This window comes from Centropristis striata, chromosome 14, assembly GCF_030273125.1.
Source record: "Centropristis striata isolate RG_2023a ecotype Rhode Island chromosome 14, C.striata_1.0, whole genome shotgun sequence".
NCBI classification, from domain to species: Eukaryota; Metazoa; Chordata; class Actinopteri; order Perciformes; family Serranidae; genus Centropristis; species Centropristis striata.
Genome location: NC_081530.1, coordinates 25,044,953 through 25,071,553, shown reverse-complemented (window position 1 = coordinate 25,071,553; position 26,601 = coordinate 25,044,953). Strand labels below are relative to the sequence as shown.

Sequence of the window (26,601 nt, the reverse complement as noted above, 5' to 3'; positions counted from 1 at the left end):
ATGCAGATATGTATGTATGTGTGTGTCTACATCATCCGTTTCTACTTTAATTTTAAACATTTACTTGATAAAATCTATCATAAAAAATATGTAACCAACCATAGCCATTTTCTGTAATGTTTGTTATATTTCACATTTTCTTGAGAAATAATGATAAGAAACCTGACATAGTCTGCCTTATCCAAATCCTAAAGTGACGGTTTACTTGTTAACACATTCAGTTATTTATTAATTTTTAATTCAGACATTCTACGTTCTTGTTGTTTTTTCTTAATGTACGGATTTGGATAATGACTATTTTACAATTCAGCCAACATCTTGGAGACAAACTTTAGGTTACTGAACAACCAACACATTTTAAAGCTGCATGTTGCCACCACTGGTAAAGAAGTTCAGAGGTTTACTGGCGCCATCTACTGTTTTCATACGGCCATTACAATCAAATGCAGTTAGTGGAAAGCTCATTTATATTACAACCAATACACCAGATTATGCACTCTAAAATGTGTTCAGAAAAGTATGCACTGACCCAAGTCCAAATCTCGATGAATGGAATTTAATACCTGACCAGAATATTTTAAATTTACAAAAATGATATCTCAAAGTGGTGCTTGTATTTCTTCTCAACAGAAACCAACATATTTCAGGCTTTCTTAATCCTAATAATGATCTTATAAGTATATAGTTTCACAGGTCTAATGATCACATACAGCACAGTAAGGTTAAAGGAAATCAAACACAGCATGTTTTACTAAAAATTTTCTTCTTCTTTTTTAAACCCAACTTTCTTCAAAGATGTTTCTGGAACAGATCATAGAAAACTTCATAGAAGCCAGATTGCCCCAGTTGGGAATAGAGATAAGTATTGATCTTCATCCAGGCTCTGACAAAACCACACCATCAATTTGTTTCTGAACACTGACTCGTCAAAAGTAAAATAACAACACCATAACATGTTCATGTTCCAAGTAATGTTTTCTTCCATTCATCAAATACATTTTCTGTTTTGTTACAGAATGACTTACATTTTTTTCTAGGATTGAACAAATACACTTAATTGTAACTTAATCACAATAAGATCAAGTACATTATTCAAATCACAGAAGGTGCAATATTTGTTAAAGGCAATATGTGTCATAATACTTTTCTGAATTAAGTATTGTGCTGCTACAGAGATATCATGGCCTACAAAAGACATTCTACATACCATATTCAGTTTGATATATTTTCAATGAAATTGCAATCTCAATTAAATATTTTTTCCAAATCTCTCAGCCCTACTTTATTTTATATAATCATGTCAAATCCATTGATGTTTGGTATTCTGCTGACATCATACACCATGCAAGCTGAATTTCTCCTGAAGTTACAGAAGTCATCTGATGCCATCTAGTGGCCATGTAAGGCAAATGAAATATAATGCAAATGATATCAGACTGCAAATTTCATCAACTGATTGACTGTCAAAACCAAATAACACTACTAATATTGTTGTATATATCATCCCTGATCAATAATCAAAACACACAAATTGTAGATCCATCCATCATGCCCCATGTTAGACGAAAGAGAACATCAGAAAAACAAAAAATCATAAGGAGCCAATGTAACCTTGTAATTTGTAACTTATTTTACACCATCCCTCTCTATCATAGCGCTCATGGCTGAAGATTAAAACGACAGAGGAAGGAAATATATTTATAACCATACAAAAAAGATGATAGAAAAGAAGCATGGAGGAGCCGTTTAAAATTATTTGGCAAATTATGTGAGGCAGAGTCTAAAAAAACTCACATATCAGCATATCCTCTAACAGTGAGACACAACACACTCCATGTCTCAACATCACTCCAAAGTATTCGAAGAACACAGCCAAATACCTGACCCCTAGTTTCTATATGAAATGTGTTTGTGTGTGTGTGTGTGTGTGTGTGTGTGTGTGTGTGTGCATGAATAAGAGTGACAGACACAGGCAATCATCTTTCATTCAGACCTATTTTCATGATCTCCTACTACTCTTAACTTTTCACTGTCTGTGTTGCTCTAATTTTCTGTTTGAAAGGCAAGTTTAAATGTAACTCAGCCAGCGAGATTGATGTGTTAATCAGTCTAGTTCTATTTATAGTGAAAAGTGTATTAAATTGGATTAGGCCTATATAAAAATTATGTTTCGTAATAAAAAAAGTTAAATTTTTTAACTGGGACAAGTACATGTCTTGAGGTCGGAGTATAAAATTATCATACAAATTAATTTGATGAACAGAATTTGAACTTTGTCAATTATAGCATGGTGGCTTCTCTGCCTCCAAATTAAAAATGCCAAACTGAATGAGGAAGAGCTGTTTGAGTGCAATGAGGTTTTCAGAGTAAAAGCTCTATGCCAGGGTTGTTATCTAACTAGAAGTGTACGTTTATCTTCACGCCAGGCTTCCTGTTAACTCCAATGAAAAATATGGTCCTGAATCTACTATATAACTGAAGTTCAACTTCTCTTAGCATCATTTCTGAAATATGTCCTATCAACTAACAACCTGTTACATTAAATATACCTACAGGTCATATTTCATCACACTGTTTAAATAATAGCCTAAATAATTTTTTGTCAAAATTGTGTTTTGTTTTTTTTGCTAAATCATCTCCTCATGACGCTGGCCACCTATGGTAAAATCGCCTACATCCTCAGTTGATCAGATCATGTGATTTTACCCCTTTAAGATAATGGCCTATGTCAAGTGTGTGACTTAAGTGGATTTATTATGCCTAAAATAAAGTGTTACCATATCTTGCTTAAGTCACAAAGGCATGTTCAAAAAATTGTCAATTGTCAAAAAAGTAATTTCTCTTAAGTTGATGATTTATACACAGTGTTATTACTATGCCAATAGCCATCCTTTGTTACATCCTACAGTGAAAATCATCAAGAAATATCATATGTTACAATTTTGGTGAAGTTTTTTTTTTTTTTTTTTCTGCAAAACTTGAATAAATTAGTTAGGCGATTATTTTAACAGGGTGACGATATTGTAGCCTACAGACAAAAACATGTCAACACCTAAGCTAATTAGCATCATGAGTAATTAAACATATATCAAGGCAGTAGGCTACAGTACACCACCACAAATGCGGGCTAAACATAATTTTAAAAAGTAACATTTCCCCGCATACAAGCAATACGTTTGTAGCAGTAGTGTGACCGTTAGCATAACTTAAACATAAAGCAACAGTCACAGAGTTTGAAGCGGTTTAGCAAATCTGCCCACAACTTTAGTCAACAGCAGCGGCAGAAAGAAAGAAAAGTCAAAAGTGACTCACCTTTTCGACGAATTGTCCATTAGAGAAAGAGCTCCGTCCACCTTGAAGTGGTTGACAGGTTTATTGTTAGTAAATATCCACGGCTGCAGTCAAAACTGAGGCCACTTTTGGCTCTCACGAAGCGTAGGTAGCTACAGAACATACCTGTCGTGCCAGTGTGACGTAGTTACATGGCAACAAGGAAAGTAACCTGACAACCGGTGAGTTTTTGCATCTCTGTAAAACACCTTTTACTTTTAATTCCTCACAAATAACTGTACGTTATTAATACTACGTATTAACTGTTAATATTGCTACTTATTATGTTAACTGGAAAATTAAGATGATCAAATACGGTGATCTATATTCAGAATAGGCAAAATATAGGCCAATATCTATATTCGGTTCAAAAGATTAAAATAAATGTCAGTAGCCTACACATTCGAATTCTGGAAAATAAAAACATAAATAATGACTTTTTTGACATTCAAACCAACCATTAAATTATAACCAGGATATAACAATGAATCTTTCATATATGAACAAGAAAATTAATGTAGGCTTCAGAATGCCTTCTGTAAGGCGTAGAATATAGGTCAGGGAAGGCTTTTATTTTGGGTTTATTGTTGGCCCACACTTCATTTGTCATTATGTGATTTATTATGCCACCTGAACAGGTGTTTCCATAGAGCCTAAATAAAATCACCCTAGTAATCTGTATTGTGAAACGTTGTAGGGCAACTCATCACTGATTGAGGACAGAGGGATATGTATAAAAGTTTAGTTTATCTTGATGCAATTCCCAATGGTCACCAACAGAGGGCAGTAAAGGCCATATAGGGCTCTATCTCTCTTGTGTAAAGAAACAATTTCCTTCTTGGTCTTCTCAAATGCCACAGAGATGAGTGGTCACATTTTGTTTAAGTGTTTTACAGATTTAAGTGTCATTTCTCATCAGCAAACACTATACAAACAGAAATGCACAGGAAAGTATGTGTTGGTGGAAGAGAAAAGCTGATATTGAACTGGCTCATTAACTAAAGAGGGTTTGTTTGAAGAAAAACAGAGCAGCCCATGGCTCACCAATTATTAACATTATTATTTGTTTTTTATATGGTAGTGCTGGGTTTACTTATACATTTTCTGTTAAACTTGTTGAATCTTTTGGGGGGCTACCACAAGGCCCAAACATGTATAATTGACATAAACAAATTTGAGTCATAAGCACTTATGATTTCAATTGTAGCTCTATGGTATGTGTTATGAATATGTGCCACATTGCATTTAAGATGTATATTCTGAGGAACACATTCAACAAGATGTGTATTAAACATTGCAATCTATTATTTGCAGCAACCAAGGACTTGTAGTCACAGTTAGATTGCTTGAGATATAAGCAAGTCATCAGAATCTGAGTATCAGTGACAGAAAAGTGAAATATTGCTTTTTCATTGCAGCAGCTCAGAGGATATATTCAAAGCGCTTTATCTATATAAGCTTGCCCGTCGTATTCCCCAGTGTAATGACAGTGTCTGCTTGGACTAAATGTTCAGGGCTTGTGAGAAGCTGTAAAGGTCAACCTGCTCTTTGATTCCTGCAGTATTACCAGTTCAATCTGATTCTGTCTATAAATATACAACAACACTGATACCTGTAAGCATCATTCATTCATTAATGGGGTTTGCACAATGGATGCTTGACAAAAAATGCAGGCATGCACTTCCAAGCTATAAAAAATGTCAAGGTTTGTAATATATCTTGTAATAACTTGGCATTTAGCTTTCCTATTACCTGCTTCTGTTGCAGAAAGTAAGAGCTGCAGTCAAAGGTGCAGTGGAGAATATAATGTTTCTTTACCAGTGATAAGGACCTCCACTGTGAATGAATGGAATAAGTTTAGGGAGTTCGTCTCAAGGTGAGATAGCTACTGTATTTATATATATTTCTATACACTTTGTGCCTGCAGTATTTCCCCTTCAAGGCATTTCCTGACTTTGAAACAAGTTTTACAGTCCCAACTTTTAAATTCCACATTACAAGTATAATCTGTAGCTTGTACTGTAGTGTACATTCCCCATGAATAAGATTTTGTTTGTAATAAGGAGGTCACATCACATCAGTTTACAGAAGGTCATCTGAAGCAAAAAGGAAGACACTTTTTCTTTTTTACAAAAGCAATTAGCCTTTTTTAATCTTACATTGCATTGAAAATTTACATAATAGATTCATACATTTTACAAATAATTTCATCATAAAAATATATTTCTGTACAAAACACTTTTTTATTCTATATTTCTTCTTTTTTTCTCAAATGGTGAATATTTCCAATGTCCCCAGGCAGGAACAGCTTTAAGTCTTTCAAATCACATGGGTCTTATTGCGGTCAGTCAGTAGGAAAAGCTTGTGGCAAAATAGACTGAAGCTTAGAAAAAAATGACTTCTGATGAGGGGGAGCGCTGGAGCAGGTGTGTGTTTGTATCTATGTGTGAGCATGTATGTGTAAAGAATGTGTGTGTGTGTGTGTGTGTGTGTGTGTGTGTGTGTGTGTGTGTAGATGACAGGGAGGGTCCCATGGTTTTTGGTAGGCACTGTGTCAGATCCATACCGAAAAAAACAACAACAACAGCAACAACAACAACAACAAGAGCAGCAACAATCATTTCAAACTGTAATAAGAAACAATGTCACCATAGCGATGCAGTGCAGGACAGACGACGCAGTGATAAACAAGGAAGCCGTAGCTAACGTTGCTTTTAAATCAGTAATGACTTTAAAAGGAGTTTTCTGTCAGCTGGTTGGAGTCGGCGCCCGTGGTCACGACAGCAGGAGTTCGGAAAGCAAAGTAGATGCTTTCGCTCACCCTGACACCCAGACTCATTAAAAACAACTGGTATTCATCATGTGTGGGACCCATACTCACTAACTTCACTTTACAAACCATTAAAGAACACTTTTCAAAACAAAACAAGTATTTTTTTTTGTCTGAAATCGGCACCAAAGCAGAAAAACAGTGACTCATGCTCATTGATACATGTATTCCTGTCATGTGGGGACCGATTAATATAGGTATATGGTGCATTTTCAGGCCCAACTCTTACAATAAGACAGTATTATATGGATGTTATGCATGGTTTCATACAAGTCAAATATCTTCTCTTTCTCGCACATGAAACCATCAGAAACGCCAAATACATGTGCAACAACAGCCGCCAGTGGCTCACCGGAGTTAAATACAGTGAGGCTTGCCAGCTGTAAGAAATTTAATAGAGTAGGTGGTAGATCAGATCTGAAAAATAGCTACCAGTCAAGCAACATTAAGCTGAGATTATAAGGCTATATTTTCATGAAATAAAAATAAGCAAAAGCAAAGGGAAACACTGAACTTCAGTGGCCTCGGTTATGTGTTTGGATTTACCCAATTCTTAACGTGAAATCTTAAGATCTTCTCCCAAATGGTCAGTTCATTTTAAAGCTTCAGTGTCTTTGAAATAAATTACATTCAAGGCCTTTTAGCTTTTAAACTGCAGCGTACCCAAGCAAAACACCGTGATTAAAATTTACTGTGCACAACTTAGGAACTGCCAAAGGTAGTACAAACTTTTTTTAAAAACATAAAATTAAAGGCTTGAAAATAATGTTAATGTATAATTAATGTGTGTTTAGTACAAGGGCAAATAAAACATAATAAAAAAGACCCTAAGACAGATTTCATTCATTTCAGTAATGATTTCTGACACCAAACATCTTCATCACAGGGAGAAACTTTAGAGCCACGATTCACCTGGAGGTGAACTTGTGGTGGTGATCATTTAAGATTCACAGACCTTGCCTTTAAGACTTTATCAACAAACAACTGTGTATTTTTCAACTAAGTTAGATTATAATTTTAGCAATAGTTCACAAAACAAATTGAAAACCTATGACGAAATGATACAAACAGACTGACGATGTGGGTTAAAACATCTGGAACATAGACCTTTATCCACAAACTACATGTTGGGCAGTTTACTAGTAGTTATCACTTTTATTATTAATATAAATGTTATGTTTGTTCTCTTACCATGTCCTTGTGAGAGACCAGAGACAGAGCTAGATAAGAGTTTTTGGCCATTGTCCTAAAACAAGTGGGTTCTATTGAGAGCATCTCTGTTGATGTGCAAAATCCTGTGGCATTATGTCATCGGTTGATTACAAAACAGTGCAGTTATTCCGGCAGACCTTTAAAATGAAGTCCGTGTTAGACTTCATTGGGGTTGGAATTACGCGAGACCCAACACAAATCTTGCGAGAGCAGGCGGTGTAAACTTTGCTGTGGGTGGTCAAAAAATAAGCAGCGGGATTATCGTAGGGTGTAGAAATCACACCACACACTGGTAGGTTAATTAAGAATAAACACACTTGAACAAATTGGACATCAGGCAAGTCGTCTTACTGGACTTGGAACTGTGACTGAACCCGAGAACGTTCATTAGCGTTGACGTGGTGGCTCACAGTGAAAGCCAAATGATCTACAAAAATGTAGTTAAAAATGTTGCGTTTGAATTCAGGAGGAGAACATCATTGCGACAGGTATGCATCAGAGGAATGGGACGGTACTTGACGCAAATCACAGGGAGGTTTAAACTTTACCGTAGGCGGAGGAGGTGGTCTGGAACACACACATTGCGGGACTAACTGCAGAAATCCAGCGGGATTAGGATTAAGAAAGCAGTCCCATGCAAGTCTCTAGTCTGTGCTACAAGGGTGGCGATTATGGAGGACATATACAGTTTTAATGAGGGGGCAAAAGAATGGACATAGCACAAACTCCTTCTGTTCACGGTTTATAAATCTGCCATCTGTGATGAATGCTTGATGAAACATTAACTTTAAAGAGCATGATTGTTGCTGGCAAACCTTGCATCTCACAATAATGACAACAATACCACTGACACTCATGATTGCCTCAGTGGGAAAGACAGCGATGGTGAGAGGAACTTCACGTTACACAGGAAATTAAAATAAACCAATTCCGTGTTACAAAGGAACTGAAATGCTGTGTGTAACTTGTGAACAGCACATAGTTGTAATATCTTTTATTCTGATATTTCTTTCATTTTTTTTTTAGTTTTTTCTAAAAACTCTCTGCTATAATCAGTCTTTCCCCTTCAGAACCCCCACCCCCCCTCCCGTGGTAAATATATAGCACAAAAATATAGGTGGTGAATGCTCCCGAATATATATGCAATAGATTTACAGATCAGAAGATTCTGCAGCAATAACAAAGAAAGAAGATAAGCACTCGCAGAGTGCAGAATTACAGTGGATCTCTGTCCACAATCGTAGGGCTATAACCCTGTTTGTCTTTCTTTTAGCCTGTCTGTCAATTTATGTCTGTCTGTCAGTCTGTGTCCCCTTTCGATCAGCCTGTCTCTATGTCTGTCCGTCTCTAAGCCTGCTAATCTGTGTTTAAACCTTAAATCTGTCTGCGGAGTAATGGACAATGGTCTGCAACAGTCTTAAGACCCTGCTTGTCTTGAACCTGTCTTTCTCCTTATGTGTCTTAATACCATCTGTCTTTCTGTCTCCGGAGAATTTTGTTAGTGTGTCATCTTTTCTGTCCGTCATTCATCCTGTCAATCTCTCTCTCTAACCTTTCTATCTGTCCCTGCGTTAGTCCATCTCTCAGTGGGTATAGACAGGTAGTGTTCCTGTAAAATGTGCTTTAGTGCCAGAGCTTTCTCTGTTTCTCAAAGTCTTTTTCTTTGTTAGTCCATCAGAGTCCTCTGTATCCATTCAGCGTCTTTCTCATCAGAATCCATTTATATTCACAGGATCAGGAACATCTTTCCTCAAGGCCATATTCTGTCTGATCTGATTCATTATGTAGAGGGAAGGCTGACCTCTCTCAGCGGTTGATTTCAGGTTAGACAGGCTCTGATTGGCTGTGTTAGGATTTTAAGATCTCATCTTTTCTCTTGATGACTCCCTTACTCCACTTCCAGTTCAGTTAGGGGTTGTCTCCGTCTCCTCGGCCTCCTCTCTTATCCACTGGATGTGAAGGAGCAGTTTATCCATTAGATGAGTCAGTCTCTTCTCATCTGTTCTATTAGTGCTAGCTCCCCTTTAGACTCCTTTTAGTTTTGCTTTGCTCTAATCCCAGTTCAGTTAGGATTATAGCTCCGTCTCCAGGGCTGCCCTTATCCTTTGCTGAGGAGTTAGTCTCTTTTCAAAGCAACTTTTGCTACTGTCTGCTAGCATTAGCCATTTTAGAGTCTGCTTTCATAGAAAAAGACAAGAGACTGGTAATGCCAGCCCCGTGTGGTTGGCGAGGATGTTATATTCCGTGGCCAGTTTAGAAATAGGCTCCTGTTCACAACTAGCCACTGTGTACTGTGGTTAACTCAAGTTCTGCTGGTGACAGCGTCTGTTTTAAACCCAGATATTTATAAACTCTTTGCTTCACAGTGTCTTCTGCGACATCCTCTTCATCTGTGACCATTTTTGCTTCTGTGGAAGGATTTATTCAGTACAGCTGGGGAGACAACGTGGTACAAATGAAATCAGCCCATTTTTTCTAGTGCAGTTTATCTCCGTGATATATAACCATGGCCGGAGCACTGATGATGTGCTCTCCCTCTCACCAGGCAAGGAGAGTGGGTCCTTCTCTGCAAAGCCCTGTGAGAAATACAAAACTCTGCATTGGGTTGCGGTGACAAATCATGATAACCGACCAGCAGCGGGTCATGGCTTAATCATAACTACTGGTATTAGAGACTATGAGCGGGGGTTAAATAAGAGGTTGAAGTATAATGGCTGTGTCTGGTTGAGAATCAAATCATGAACTATCCACGACCAGCTGAGTCTGGGGGTTGGAGATGGATAATAGTCGGTGTAGTTGAATCCTTTTCTTTCACTTGATGATGCATCTCACTGTGAGCTCATACTGGCTGCATCCGTCAAAGGTAGCAGATATTTTGTGTACACGTTTGTTTTCATCTGCGGATACAAATGTTGTAAATTAAAGGAGCCAACACTGGGTTTTGGTTTCAACTGGACTGTTTTCCCTCTGCTGCTGGAGCTCAGGTTTCTGGACTGGGACTGAAGGTCTTTTGTAATCAATGTTTCGACCGCGTTGCTCACGACGTTGAGGTTTGAGTCGAAAGCATACGGCTTTCCCCTCCACAGCCTCGCACCATTCCTGGTCCCATTAGATATCTAAGTCATTGAGTTCAAGTGAGGATAATCAATCCTCAGACCATGGTGCAGACAGTATTTAGATTCGGATCGAATCTAACAGCCTTCCCCTCCACAGCCTTGGCGTTGGTGTTGTACATGGGGTTCTCAAAGGCAGCCTGGCCGTTGTTGTTTTCGTGGACTGAGCAGCCTGTGTACTGTGTTTTTGGTGTAGTTCTGTGGAAATACAAAACAACAGTAAAGAAAAAAACAAATACACCATAAGAGTGATAAAATAGTTCTAATTGCCTATTAATATTAACATAACTGGGTAGCCAGTGGACAATAAATGCAGTCTTGGGAGTAAAGGCATAGTAAACGAGCTTTAAGAAGGATTAGATTACAGACTGTTGTGCTTTTTAGGGAGCCAAGTGTGATTCCAATCAGCCCATCCAAAACTAATTCCTCCAGCAAGCTTTTTCTTGAGATATTAACAGCAGAAAACAAGTTATTTGCATCTGTTAACAATGCGAACACCAGTCAATTGTGCTTAAGTCATATCTCGGAAAAATCCAATTTACCACCTCCTAAACAGAATTGTTTTGCAATAGACAATGGCTCCACTGTCTCTCAGCACCTCAACAGCTGAACCACTGAGGCAGCTACTGTTTTCATGGAGCAGACAGCTTCTTAAAATGTTAACAATGCCTTTCAACATTTTTGTATTACAATAATGAAAAACAGAGGCAATGCATTGGCAGGATTGGTTGTTTCTGCTGCTGAAACGTAACAGAAATGCAGGTAAAATGGAAACACTTTCTTAGCACATACCTTTGTTTGTAGAGATAGAAGCCAAAGCCAGTGAATATTAGAGCGAAGAAAGGCACCAGAATAGCGATAGCCACAGAACTGCTGTTGGTACCAAGCTGGGGGGGTGGCGAGTTCTGACTCTCTGACATATTCAGACCTGTGACACACAAGGACATGCATTGTAATTGTCGGATGACATGATAAAAGCACTTTATATTGTTAGTAGCTGTAGCAGAAAGAGAGTGAGCTTTGTGCTCAGTTCATGGTCATAGTTTGGTATTTCTTCGTCTTCAGAGTCCTTCTCTCTTGATATGCAGTATGTGAGGAGGCTCTGAGAGTTTGGAGACACGATGAGGAACTTACCCACAGTAAAGTGGGTAAAGCAAATCTAATGTTACTTTAGCTCTGGAATGACTGATGTATGCTGTAGCAAGATCTTCTCTGGACAGATTTGCGTTCTTATAAATGTATACATATATTAAAGCAAGGGCCACTGGACCTCACTTAGTTATTCTTTTATAAATTTCAGTGAAGGTCGCCTTGCATTTTTCCATATCAAGTACTGCACAGTATGTACTTTATCTGTAGCAGGGCTGCTGGTAAGTAATAAAGCCAATACAGGATTGGCATTTCTCATCACACCAGCTGTAAGTGGATGCTGGAGGATTACTTCTTTTCTTGCAGGATTTCTATGGATTGGAGAAGTGGTCAGTTCTCATGAAATCTGCTGTTATCCCTTAAGATAAGTCTGATTTGGCATCACTACAGATTAGTTAGTTTGGGGTTTATACTTGACTGAAACATCTGTATTCACCTTCTGTCTGAAACTCATTGTTTTAGCTCCTGTCTCTTTAAGCCCTCACCACACAAAAAACAATCTACTCTGATTGGTCAGTGTGGAAGGGTCTTTCACATCTGTGCTCTTTGAGTCTCTGAACTGTAATTTCAGCAAGGGAATGACTGTAATGGCTACAGTCTCCCTATATATAGTATAGTTATGACATCACAACCTTACAGAAGCCCTGACAGCTTGTTTAAATGCACAGTTTTGTATGCATTTATCTGTGGATTGAACATTTTGATACTTTCACAGTATTCATACACATCCTCGACTTGTTTTATGATCAAAAATAAATCTCCCTTTTTCACAATATGGGACCTTTAAAGCGAGGGCTTGCTTCTAACTCTATTTGATGGAGCCGTTAGTCATCTTTGGATGTGGGTTGAAAGAGTTTTGTCCTTGTAACACAACTTCAAGTCTGAAGAGCTGCTTTTGCTTTTAGTGAGAATATGTCCACTGCAAGGCTGAGTCAGCATGAGCAACAATGTCACTGTTGCCAGCGAAGAGAAACTCCCTGATCACCTTTTCCATTAGGGAGGTTCTTGCAGGGAGTTTATCAGATGTTTCCGATCATCATTTATGGTCCAAATTGACTTATAAAAACACATTGATTATGTGATGCTCTTACTTATTCACAGAGAGAATTACCCAGTCTTTGCAGTCCAAATTGTCCGTAGTCTTTTCCCTGAATGAAACCCTGGAATACGTAACTAGAGCCATCAGGCTCTGCTGACACCTGCAGAAGAAGAGAGGATGAGAGAAAGGAAGGATGAAAACATCAAACTCATATTTTTCTGTCAACTCTGCAATGTGTACAACTCAAGACATATTTCTGATTGATATATATTTTAAACATTTAATAACATTAACTTTGCTTAAACACCATACCAAGTACAGAGCAGTAAAATGTCCTCTGACTTTGTCTCTTAAAATTCACAGCACGACAGTAACATGCCTTTACATAAAGAGGTTAATGCATTGATGCAGGTTGTTTTGTATTTTTGATTAACTACAATAAGAATAATTTCTTCTGTGACATTTTGTTTTAACCCGTCTGAATTAATCTAGCTCAACTGAATCTAATTAAGCTGATTGCTCGGTATCCACTGAGACTTACAAATCCATCCATGGTCCAGGAGTCATCTATGATTTTGGCTGGAGAGATGGCTGAATCTTTGAGCTGGTTTCCCTGGTTCGCGTAGTTCACCTGGTACATCAGCAGTAACAGCCTGGCCTCCGCAGCCTTATACACTCCTGCAGAGGACAGAAAATAACTGGTTTGCAATGTAATAGAGTGAAACGCATCAGAATACAATAGCTGACTTATTTCAGATCGTTCGATCTCTCGGCTTGTGTTTCTTCTTCCCCTGGTGCATCGGCAAGATGCATATATCATGTCCAACTGATAATGGTAACAAGATGGAAAAAAGCAATCTGAATGCAGCTGTAAAATATTGTTTTAATGGTAAAACTAGGAGACAACAGAATTTTGACTTCATATTTGGACAAAAATTGTTGAATCAAGTAATAGTTTTTTTTGTTTGGGGTATATCAAGGCTAGCTGTTTCCCCTAAGGTTGTCAAAAGAATAAATACGTCCTTAAAAATATTTCTAAATACAAAATCAGATATTTTGTTTTTGCTGCAAAAGAGGCATCGATATCGTGTTTTATACTTGTATTGCATCAAAGCTTAAAGTTCTGTTTTTTGACAACCTTAGTTTCCCCATGTCTCCAGTGTTTATGCTCAGCTATGTTGAACTCGTCTTCACTCCAGCTCTGTACTTAATGCACTGACCTGAGATTGATATTTTCTTCTAGTTTTACTCTCAGACGGAAAGCAAGTATGTGTATTTCCCAAAAAAAGGTTGAACTGCTTCTTTAAATCCAGAGCTTAGATAAGGAAAACTTGAAATCTTACGATAAATCTTAAGAGGAAAAACATTCAAGTTTTATGCAACTGGGCGCTCGTCTTTCGGTGCCTGTGTGAGCGCAGCTTTAGCTGTTATTGATCTACAGTAAAGCTGCTCCTTTAAGCCAGAAGATGTATGTTAAAAGTTTGATAGCTGCATGGTTTTGTGATATGGTTTTTGTGCTCTCTGCAAACTCCAGGAACCAATTCTAGCTTCAACAGGATTTGTGTTTTAATAGGGTCTTAACCCCCCGCTGACGCTGTTGTAGGACCCTGGGAGGTCTGTGTGTGAGTAAGTGTAAGTGTGAGTTTGGGGGAAAATACAGTAACAACATGAAAAAGAAGCTTGGTAAGTCTGGGAAAGCTGTGAAATATAGACACTATTATAAAACAGGACAAATGACTCAAAGAGTCTCAGTAATGCGTTGACAGTAGGGGGTCCATATTATACAGAAACGCTCCTGTAGGTGATTATTTACTGTTTTGCCAATGAATAAATCATGATGTAATGTAGCGTAATCATGGCATACACTACGAATGTGACATGCCCTGTTATTTAAAGTCACATATGCTGTGCTGGATGAGCAGTATGGGGGTATGATTAATTATCAATATTCAAACATGCCTGATAGGAGCAGTTCCATGTTGCCGTTGGTTAGGGACACGTTAACTCTCCCTGTTGTGGAGTTGAAACTGGTGATGCTCAGTGTCATCGGCTGCTTCCTCCCACGGTAATTATAGGAACCTTTCCATATGTAGTTAGGAGCAAAGACATCATCTGGAACTGCAGAATAGAAAAGACGAGATCAGAAAAAAACAGATCAGAACAGAACAGTATAGAATTCCACAGTTTGTGTTTATTTTGTGTGCTTTATTAATCCCAAAGTTAATATCACTTTGTGTTGAAGTGGTGGGTGTATTGCTTAAGGACTTTTTGTTACATTTTATTTTTATAGAAAGTGTTGTAAGTAAAGTTTGATTGATTGATTTAAGATATATACAGTGGAAAACAACAAAAGAACAGAACAGAATAGAATAGAGTAGAATAGAATAAAATAGGATATAATATAATATTATAGAATACAATATAATAGCATATACTATAATAAAATAGAATATATAGAGTAGAATAAAATAAGAATACAATAGAACATATTAGAATAGAACAGAAATGATGAGAACAGAATCAAACAAACAAGAACAAAACACCACAGAATAAAAAATAACAGATTAGAATGAAATGGAACTGAATAAAACAGAACATATTTGAATAAAATAGAACAAAACAGAATCCATCCGAACAGACTACAACAGAACATATTAGAGTGGAATAGAATAAAACAAAGACAATATAACATAACAGATTATGACAACAAATGAAAGAATAGACCAGAACATACTAAAATAAAACAGCATAAAATATTGTGATTATATTGTGATTATTTTATCATTTGATTGCTAGACTGTATTAATAAAAGTCTAAACTGTTTAGCACAATAGTGCATACAAAAAGTATGTTGTCCAAACTATTTTCTTATTATAATATATTTTAAAAAGGTTTTTTCCCCAAGAAATGTTCTAAAGGAGAAGAGGTTAACCTTGTATATCCATATGTAAGTTCTCGTGTCTGGCTTTAGGCAGAATCTATCTTTAGATTTAAAGGCTGCTTCCTCCTTTGATGATTACATGAACTTGTGCATGCAGTGGTTATAGGAGCTCTTTCATGTGCAATGAGAAGGCAAGGGTTATTAAATCACAACATAATAGGACAGATCACAGCAGAGCAGATCTGAAAAATAGAGACCTGAACACCCCAGCAGCACAGAGAAAAGCAAAGCATCACTGTAGTTAATTCACCTTTCTATGTGTGGTGAGGAAAAATAAATTATTTAGAGCTACGATGGAAAGCAGTAAAGAACAATAAAATCGACAAGAACACAAGAAAAACAACACTGTGGAACAGAGTGGAAAAGGAGCAGAGCAGAATTTATTAAACCATAGTAGACAAGACCAAACTAAACCAGACCAAAATAGAACAGATAAGAAAAGTCAAGAATAGACAAAGACTGACAAGACTGTACTAGCCTGGAATAGAAAATACTTTAATAGAACTGACCGTTTAGTTTGGGGCTGGGAGTTCCTGTTGCCGGTTTCACAGGTTTCTTCTTCTCTCCAGCTATACACACAAGAGAGACAGACAGAGAGAGATAATGTCCCATTAAAACACATGAGCTGAGCTGTAGGGACACAGTATGAAGAGATATTAAAAGCTTTTGGTGTGCCTCTTCTTTAACTTGCAGGCCCATCAGCTGATATCTTAAGACACTGGGTTCATGCAGGGGAGAGTGCACTTAATTTTTTACCAAATTGCCAAATTACAATGCAGTGTTGATCACTATTAGTCACTCATACGCATACTGAGTGAGAAGTGTGTTGAAAAGGGTCACCTAAATAAGCCTCTTTAATGGTTATTTGTAGGCAATGCAAATGGAGTTCATGACCAATAATTGTCGTGCATATTGGATCCTTTTAAAGGCGGCCTGAAGACACTTGGGGTTTGACCATTCAGGGCAGCTCCTTTCATCACTTCAAGATGCAGCCATTGTTGCCAACAAGTAAAGGCAAGCAAGGAAGAGGGTATTTGTCCTCGAATCTTAAATTGGATCAGAGAGTGCTCCAATTTTAAAGGCTACCTCTGGGCAAAAGGGTGACGGCCTTGGTGGAACAATTTCAAAGTTAAAGCTTGCACAGAAGTGGGTCCACAACCTCATCTGTTAACATTTCTTGATGAATAAAAACGTAGCACTACCTCAAGCATTTCTAATTTGCAAAAATATAAAAACACAAATTGACATTGCACGTACATCTTGGGGGAAAGTACACTTCTGCTATTTGCAACAGTGTTGATGGAAGTTTCTGTGATACAACAGAACAGGTGCTAAATGGACCTTGTGGTGAGATTGGTTTATCTACAACTGTTTCCAAGGTCAGGAGGGCACTTTCAATCTCCACTTCTGAAGAGACGTGGACAAGAAGTCCTTAAAGTGTTCAGAGAAGAGGAAATTTAAACATCTACGATTCCATTTGCAGCCGGAAAACTCCCTCCACTGATTGTGTGATACGACTGAAAGCTCCCGAAATGCTACAAAAAAAGCGACTAAGGTGAGATTGTTTTGGCAAGTATTGATGTAGTTTAAGTGCCTTTAATGGTAGGTATTCTAAGCAAGTACAAACAAGGTTAGATGAATGGTCAATAGGTCACAAGCCCTGCATTAGCTGACACACAATACAAAAAGGCACTGATGGACTTGAATAAAGAAATAAACAGAGGCCGAGAAATGTTACCCAGACTGGCCCAACATAACCAACATTTGTATTATCAGACTTTTCATATTATGTACAAGAGGCAAAAAAAGGATATGTGTCTGGTTAAAATAATGTTGAAAGCTAGTAAAAATGCTATCAGAAGAAAATGGGGTAAAATGGATCTCCCTACCCAGGAACAATGGACAGAGATAGTAGAGGAAATCTACATAATTGAAAAACTGACACATTGTTTGAGACTGCAAGAAGCACAGATTGAAGTAAAGTGTGAGCAATTGTCATTATTCAGGACTTAAAGCAGCGACAAAGACTATGGAAACTGAGAATGGACAGACTATAAAAATTTAAATCCTAAACAGAAACATTTTCCTTTTGAGGTTTGTTTGCATGCTCATATGTGTGTTCTGCACATTTATAAACCTGTAAATCATCAATTAAACAAACACTAACAGGTATCTGTTAGCCAAAAAGCAGCTTAAACTTGACACAATCAGTCAGGAGCTTATCTTTCCAGGGTCCTATGTTCCCTAGCTCAATATCCTCAAAATATGACACACTGATGAGACCTTTCAAGACGTCTTATTTTTTTCCAGCATGCTTTGTTCTTAGGTCAACTGTTTAAAGTATGTTTCTGGGTGAATATGTTGAGATGACTCAACTACAGTTTTAAGCCTTCTTTCGTGAACTCCTTGTAACCTAAGCCCTAAAATTAGCAGGCTAAAACAGTTTTCTTGCCTTTAAGCATTGATATCTCCACAGTGGTAATTTTTTACTATTCAAAGAACACTTTAAACGTCCAGCTCCTTCCTCTCCATTTTTCTGAAATTTGAACTGCAAATGTAGCCCAAATCAATCTTTTGCAATATTAGTTTATATCATGAGACATCTTAAAACTCAACATAGGGCAGGACCAACTCAAAAATAAGGTAGGGGAACAGAATAACTCTGAGAGCATGCAGATCTGGAATGGGTCTAAATTTCATGAAGTGAATGACTCATATGAGTCAAATCTTCAAAATCACAATTTTAGGAGCATAGGACCTTGAGAACATACGACACAAAGAACATAGGAATGGCCCAAATCAGTCTGTTATTGTTGGCTCAAGAGATGTGATTAATACATAACCTCACCTGTAAGGACCTGACCAGCCTAATCTAATGAAGTAAGAAACACCATGGGATATTGTTGAATTTTTTTTTAATCCTAGCTGCCAGAGCAACGACCAGCCCATCAGGAAATCTCACCCTACTCCAGATGGCCAGTTTGCCCCAGTAAGCGTGCTGACAAAGTGTCCTTGAGCAAAACACACTCAATGCTCCAACGTCCTCACTTGCACTTTCTGGACAACATGTACGACAATCAAATATAATGGGAAGGTATAAAGATATGACATTTAAATTTAGAAAACATTTACTTACCTCGACATATAGGCATCTTTCCCGTCCAAGTGCTGTCACTCTTGCAGACTCTGTGCTCAGAGCCTCCCGCCAGGAAGTAGCCATGCTGACAGCTGTACACCAAGGTGTAGCCAAAACCAGGCAGATCCATCCCCACCACGTCCACATGGAGCGGGCTCTCTGGCTGCTTACAGGCATGGGCTGGAGGGCGGAGAGTAAATTTGTGCACTGGAGTTAGACTCTGACAGGCAGAGGGAGGATGGATGATAAGTTGACAAGATGATAGGATGTATGTTTCCTACGTATGCACTCAGGTTGCGCTCCGGTCCATGTCAGATCAGGCTGGCAGGTTCTGGAGGAAGAGCCCTGAATCAAATGACCTGGCTGGCACTGAAATGACACCACGTTCCCCACCTGTAGAGAGAGTGAGCGAGATGAAAGCACACATAAAGATAGAGAGTTTGAACTGACATACTTCAAAGTAATTTAACGAAATTCAGTCAGACATGCAGATGTATACTGTGCATGACAATACAACTTCTCTCTGGTTTATTAGGGCAAAAATTTGGGATGTATATACTGGTACTATTAGAGGTTGTTATCTCAATCCAACCTGCCCATTGTGTTTAGGGGACGGGTTAGGATGTTTTCAAGTCTATCTTATTACATTACGATCATACGTATGACTATACATATGCATGCAGATAAGTATGTGAATAAAAAATAATAGAAAGCTGGTTGTCAGACGATAGCTGATCCGAGACTGCAATGCATTTCACCTCTCTTGCTCCCCACACATCGGACTGTTTACCTGCCTGCTTAAAAGTGATTGGTCGATACTACTTGGACTATGAACTGAAGCCACAACACTTTAGATCCCAAAATCTTGTTCTGTTGCCCAGATTCTGCATTAATATGCAGATATCCCTTTAGAGAGATTAAACGTACAATAATTAAGTTGACAGAGTGACTGTTTGCTGTAATCATTCCTCCTGTCCACCCTTGCAAACACAATTACACTGTGAACAGGGAATGAGTCAATCCTCATTCTGCACACATATGCATTTTAAGGTTCAGCTTGAGTTAATATAACTCTTCAGCAGTTTGAGTTATTCAAATCGAGTGGTTATCCTCCAACATTATGGTCATTTTAGTGAAATTGCCTCTTTGTCTCGAGTGTTCTCTTGCTGAGCCCCAGTGGAGGGGTACTTCCAGGTGAATGCATGTAGGTTTGTTGCCAGGACACAGCACCGGGACAAACCTACACAAGGCTGCTGAAACCTTACATTTGCTTTGGCTGAACTTTAAAGTGCATTTTTGCACAGAACAAGGACTGTGGATATCCCGCTCCCTCCTTTAGAGTGAAGGAAGTGAAGGAAGGGACAGAGGGAAGATTTTTATATTGTGTGATCAGAACTTCCCCATTTTGTGTCTGGCTGGACCTTTGTTAAAATTATCTCCCATGCTTTACTGTCTGCTCAATGCAGCAAACCTTATAAAGAAAAAAAATGTCCCAAAATACTTAATGCAACTGCCAATTATTTTCACAATTTATTAATCTTCAAAATGACTCTACTATTAATAAAGTTTGACTTCTTTAAATGTCTTGCTTTGTCAGACCAAGTTTTTAAATATTTCTTCCTCTGTCTGTTTCTCTCCTCCATCTCTACTTCCTTTCTCCTTCGGAGTAATTAGATATATTGTTAGGTTGCATTTTAACTTCCAGAGGAGCCATAATTACAGCTTCTACATGAGTCAGTAAGTTAACTCTTTGGGTAGGGAGGTAGACAGAGACAGAGATTAGTTTACCTTGAACCCGTAGGTCCGGTTTAAGGAGCCGTAGCGTGGCGTTCCCGGGTTATCACAGCTGGTTTTGGTCGGTTCTGTAAAATAAAAAAATAAAAAAGGCACAAGTGTGCAAGTAATTACACACAAAATCTAAAAGAAAGATAAATTAGCAGTAGCATTATATGTCCTCCCTCAACTCTCCTTTCCTCTCCTCTGTTGTCATGGTAACAGCGGGGTATATATCCAAGCTGGACAGCAGGGGGCAGTAGTGCTTCATCAGAAAACGAAGCAGGGCCAGCTTTGAGTGTGTGTGTGTGTGTGTGTGTGTGTGTGTGTGTGTGGCAGGAACATCAGCATGTAGAGCACATCCTGACGCAGAGCTCGATTCAATACAGCTTCCGAAATGACAGATTCACTCTCCACTTCTCTCTCTCCCCCTCTCCCCCTCTACCTCACTCTCTCTTCCTGTACCTTTCTAACTGCCCTCTCTCTTTCTCTTCCACTGCTGTCTTCCTCTCCTTCTCTAACTCTTCTCTTCCTCTCTCTCATTCTATCTTCCCATGTCACTGTATCTCACTCTGCCCACCCACCCCCCCAACGCCCCCTTCGTCTGTCTTATTTAAAGAGCAGGCTGCTTCAGCTCAAAACTCATTCTGTTTCAGTCGCATAGTAATACACATCACACACTAACATACAGCTGCAATCACACACTAATAAATCACCCGAGCACGCTGAACATTACATTCTCACTTCACTTCCATCATGGAGAAAAGAACGATGTTCGTGTGAATACTTGTGGCTGTTTCAAAGTCTCAGTTTTACAAAAAAAAAAAAAAGTCAGGATGTAGAAGATTTCACAAGCAGCACATTTATACAGGAACTACCTTGACTTCTTCTACTTTTCAGTTATAGATTAAGCCTTTACATCGTTGAGGTAACACTTCAGAGGGAGCCTTCTATTTTTAGATAATCTATTTCACAAGGAATATTCGACTTCATAGCCACGGTAAAGTTCTGTATGCATGCTTTATCTGGTGCTATGAAGGAACAAAGAGTCAAGTGTCTTTTCGCATCACAAAAGCTCTCATTTATTACAATTCATCGCCATACTTGATGCTTAAGCACCTGCTCTGAATCAGACATGTGAAGTGGTGCTCTAAACATCACATGTGGTGGTGAATTGACCCACTGGGACCATTTGTAATGTGTGCTGAATATCCCCTCTCATTTTCTCCTTAATCCCCGGATAGCAGGAGCTTGTTTGAAGTTGGATGTGGATGTCCATTTCTGGAAGCCTTTTACTAAATACTGTAAGTTAAAGCGTGCACTCGTGTCTTGCTTATGAGCAATTCTACAATTCTACAGTGTAATTTAGCAGACAATTTTATCCAAAGCGACGTACAAGTGAGAGTTAAAACAACACAAGCAAGGATGAAGTCAAAAAACATAGCAAGAGTAAGTGCCATGGGTTAAGTTTGAGTCCATTAGGACACAAGTGCTTTTAGGTCGCAAGAGCAGTCAGTGCGAAGCAAACACTTTCTTTGTAATTTCTCAAAAGTGGTTCCCATATAATATCCATTACTGACATATCTCATTGAATGTTTTTTTAATATGCTACTGTATGTTATCTTCCTCTCTGAGGCAAGGAGTTCAGCTCACGAGTGCAAGTACATTATGCAACATCTTCAAAGGAACGCGTCACACGTGTCATAAATGTTGATTTCTCCAATATTGGTTCTGATTATTGGAAATGGTTTCAGTACTCACTTTCCACACTATTAATACATGGGTACCAGCTGCGCTTTCTGCTCTCTTCTCTCCAAGACCAAGTCGACACACTCCTCTGCACTGCCCACTTAGCCCCGCCTCCTTGTATCACTCACATTGCTGTCTTCTCGTCACTCATCTCATTCGCTCTGGCTGATTATAATAATTTGCGGTATTTGATGGTTTTCGTTTATGAAAGATGGCAAGTGGCAAGCTTTCATAACTCCTTTTGATTGAAAGGAAAACAGCAGGAGTGCTGTTTGGAAGTACTTTTCATTTGATGCAAATGAACAAGAAACATCAAAGTATACAAGCAAGCTCATATGTGAGCGATGCTAAAGAAAGAAACAAATTTAGCAATGTAACAGGAGCATGAGGCATCGGAAATTTGATTGAATATTGATATTTTTCAAGGTATTGTATTGAAGTTACAAATTCCAGCACTGGCCCTAAGTATCAAAATACGTTTTTACACTTTATTTACAGAGTATAATGGATTTCTGATGAATTATCGGCTGCACAACCTAGATTTAAGATGAACATTGACAAGTTAGAAGACCCTTGGTGTTCATGCCATTGTGGCATGGTTGGCACATTTAAAAAGTTCCTACATTTGTATATGCTCACAGCAAAATCTGTGGCAAGAAGACAATGCTGTTGAGTACTTTTTATGGAACTTTGAGCACCAAAAGCCAAGTACAATCTAGCTCCATGATGTTTGAGAGAAGGCAGACATCTCTATGGCCAATACCTTAAAAACTCAACCAATCTAGCTTGACATAAATACCTTCAGGGAAGAGGTGAACTGTCTCTTTAAAAAGTTAAAATCATTTCTGTATGTAAAATGTAGGACATCTAAGACATTGATTCTATCGAACAGTGAGGGATGCAGCAGTTTTATAAGAGAGATTTGCCAATTTGGAAATGATTCTTTCACTTACATCAGTGGACTCCTTTAAGGTTTGTCCTCCTACGGCTCCTTTTTCATTTACAAGATTGTCTCAAATGAGCTTCCAGTCACTATTCATTATTATTCCAATAAGTCTGTGTTGCTTTAACTTTGACAGAACAGTAGCTGCTCTGTACAGCAAACGCATGACTACACTGAAATGTGGCTGTCAAAGACGGGCCATTAATTGCCATGATCATTAGGCAGGGGAACATCACACACCAGTCCTGGCTCCCTGGTGAGCTACAAACCAGTCATAATAAACTGGAAGGCAAGTTTAAACTAAATCATTTGTTTCATAGGTCACGAAAACCCACACAAATATTCAGCCTGGAAAGTAAACATGGTAAAAACAAGCAAAAACATTATTAATCAAAAGAAAATATGTAAAGCAATAGGACAACATTAAAACAAGTCTGTGATAATATTTCTTTGATATGCTACTTATTTTACCTCCTGTTAGATATCAGAGGATATCAGCCTCTGCTCCAGGTTATGTGAGGGTAAATGATTGATGATATAATCAGAAAATATCAAAAGGTAATCAGTAAAATCTTAAATCAATTTTTGTTGGAGGTTAAAGGCCTTGGCACTGTATTTTGAATAAGTCTGAGACTGAACAGCGTAATACTGGGGAACTTACTTAACTTATTCATTTATTCAGAAACACAGTGCCAAAGTTATTATAAGTTTGTTGAGTGAAACTATATTTTAGACTTGACTTTGTTTTTTAGAGCAAGAAATGACCATATTTGGATGAGAGGGTGGATCTGACTGAGAACTCAAGGACACGATGCCATGGTCATGACCTGTCAATCACAAGGTCGATGTGCCCTAAAACATATCCTCTCTATTTGTCTGCTACGGGTTACACTATTTAGATTAAGATGTTGTGCGGCTGCTTGGTTTTGAACATTAAACATTTGAGATTTTCTTTTTGGTTAAATGAAAAAGGGTTTTGTAGAAAAATCATATTTCTCAAATGAATGTATCGTAAAAGGATGGAGTGGTACCGAGTTTTGGCAAAACCAAAAGTAATTTCCTTCCCAAGCTCTTACAGATCAGATTGAGCTGATCACTATAAAAACATCAAAAACGAGGGGAGACTAAATCTGATTTATGCTGTCTAACAGAAAAACTGCACATAACTATAACATAAAATAACAACTTATAACAAAACAACTCATAATTCATCATAATCAGATTTTCCACTGCAGATTTGTGTAGTTTTTCCTGATCATAGATGATTAAAATTACCTATGCAGCGAGGCTGCGTGCCGCTCCAGGTGCCATCACTTTCACAAAGTCTGGTTGCGGTCCCAACCAGAATGAGAGGAGGACCACAACTGAAGGAGACTTCTGATTGGTAGATGAAACTTCGGCCCTCTCTGGAACCCCCGACTGGAGTACCTGGGTCACCACAAAACTTGGCTGCACACACACACACACACAAAGACACACACAATCCCATTTCAGTATGTGGTGCTAATATTGCTGAGAAGTGCTTACTTTTTGGATAGCTCAAGGACATATGTAGCTTCCAATTGTAACCGCTGGTTGGGAAAGAATAATAGCAGGCAACGTGAGTGCTGGTATATGTGTGTGTGTGTGTGTGTGTTGTGTTCTTACGTAAGCACTGTGGTAGCATGCCGCTCCAGGTGCCATTTGCCACACAGGTCAGGACAGCCGGGAATGAGAGCTCATATCCAGGCGAGCAACTGTAGCTCACGCTGCTGCCCCATTCAAAGTCACTGCCCTGCAGTACCCCATTACTGATGGTAGGGGGAGCCGGGCAGGTCACCGCTGTGGAAGAGAAAGGGAGGTGTTAGAAAAGAGGGAGAGAAAAATAGCATCCTGTTTTAGCAGCTGCTGGTGTAAAATCACTGTCCTGTAAACTGACTGATAGCTGCCAAGAGAGGGAGACTTGTTGATTAGATCATTAACTTTAACAACTGATTTGAAAATTAGGGTATAACTTAAGAGCCATTAAAAATTTAGCAATGCAAATATTTGAGAGATACTCTTGTCCAGGAAGACTTTCAATCAAGTCCAGGAACAAATACAGTTTAAACTAATGACAGCAGTTACAAGATATTGTTTGTGACACGTATTATCTGATTTATTTGTATTTCTTGTTTTTCCTCACAGAGGCTGGCTGCGAGGAGAGCAGAATATGCTGTGTCAGCCTATATATAGCCAGGGTTTAAGTTGGATTTAGAGCTCCCATATGAATACATCAGTTGTGCTGTTCTAGCTGCACATATGGGACATTTTATATACCAGCAACATCCTCTGGACAAAGTAGTGTCAGTGGTGGTTTTATGTACTATAGAGAAACATGATATACACAATCAAAGATGGCCAAGAAAAGCTGAACATGATCAAATTTTTGCATTGAAAAAATGACGAGACCAATGATATATATTTTGCTGAGTTGTGTTCTTACAGTATCCAAAATGTATTAAAATGTATTATTAAAATGTTTCTAACAATGTTCAAACCCAGAAAAATCTGTATTTTTTTTCAAGATAACAGCATGTCTCATGTGGTTGCCTGTCAATGGCGTCATATAACCTTTAATTGCTCTAGTTACTCTTACTTCTAAGGAAACACGGTATGATTCGCCAGAGAGTTATTGTAAATCAGACATATCATAGAATTATACTCAGTAACAGTAATACAGCTTTTGTTCTGCCACACAGCACCATTTTTTTAAATAATTGCATAAATTTCCTTATTAAAATGTATCAATTCAACATTGAACATTTTGTTTTTTATGTATTTCATTCTTTCAAGATTTAAGATTTATTACTTTATTAATCCCACAATGGCAAAATTCAACCTCTGCATTTGACCCATCCTTTTTTACACACAAGAGAATGTGCATGGAGCAGTGGGCAGCACATTACTGCACCCAGTGAACTGACATAATATGAATAAACATTACAAAATGCAACATGAATAAACTTTAATACATTAAGTTGTCAGTGAGCATTATTTATGCCTTAGTCACATAATATAGATCTTCATCAGCAATAAAGACAACATCTCCCATGATCCCACACTACTTCACAACATCAAAAGCCTGTCTTTTGTTTTGATTGACACCCTGAGCAGCTGAATTTACACAATGTGCATAATTTACCTGAACACATGGGCATAGTCCCACTCCACGTCCCATTCTGGGTGCACGTCCTCACAGGTGATCCATCCTCCTCCATTCTGTATCCTGGTTGGCACTGGAAGGAAACGTTCTGACCAATCGTGAAGTCTTCTCCGTAGCGAAGGCCGTTAGCTGGCACACCCGGATCCCCGCAGTTTATCACTATGGAGACGGACACACATGGGTGAAGTGGAAGAGATGGGAT

At 38.4% G+C, this 26,601-nt stretch overlaps 1 protein-coding gene and 1 long non-coding RNA gene across 2 annotated transcripts in view; both read right to left on the bottom strand.

Moving 5' to 3' along the window:
* LOC131985035 (uncharacterized) overlaps positions 1 to 3,416 on the bottom strand; it is a 100,770-nt gene extending 97,354 nt beyond the window's left edge. The window contains exon 1 of the long non-coding RNA XR_009395605.1: positions 3,313 to 3,416. This is a non-coding gene — a long non-coding RNA (uncharacterized LOC131985035). The remainder of the gene's footprint in view (positions 1 to 3,312) is intronic.
* A 3,331-nt stretch (positions 3,417 to 6,747) lies between these two features.
* Positions 6,748 to 26,601, bottom strand: part of csmd3b (CUB and Sushi multiple domains 3b) — a 380,920-nt gene continuing 361,066 nt past the window's right edge. The window contains exons 62-73 of the mRNA XM_059350826.1: positions 26,379 to 26,558; positions 24,863 to 25,036; positions 24,491 to 24,664; positions 20,539 to 20,612; positions 19,032 to 19,143; positions 18,751 to 18,930; positions 16,124 to 16,183; positions 14,633 to 14,791; positions 13,215 to 13,351; positions 12,746 to 12,833; positions 11,278 to 11,413; positions 6,748 to 10,683 (exon numbers count right to left, since the gene is read on the bottom strand). Of these exons, the coding sequence (XP_059206809.1) occupies positions 10,524 to 10,683; positions 11,278 to 11,413; positions 12,746 to 12,833; positions 13,215 to 13,351; positions 14,633 to 14,791; positions 16,124 to 16,183; positions 18,751 to 18,930; positions 19,032 to 19,143; positions 20,539 to 20,612; positions 24,491 to 24,664; positions 24,863 to 25,036; positions 26,379 to 26,558 (1,634 nt within the window). The 3' untranslated portion in view covers positions 6,748 to 10,523. The remainder of the gene's footprint in view (positions 10,684 to 11,277; positions 11,414 to 12,745; positions 12,834 to 13,214; positions 13,352 to 14,632; positions 14,792 to 16,123; positions 16,184 to 18,750; positions 18,931 to 19,031; positions 19,144 to 20,538; positions 20,613 to 24,490; positions 24,665 to 24,862; positions 25,037 to 26,378; positions 26,559 to 26,601) is intronic.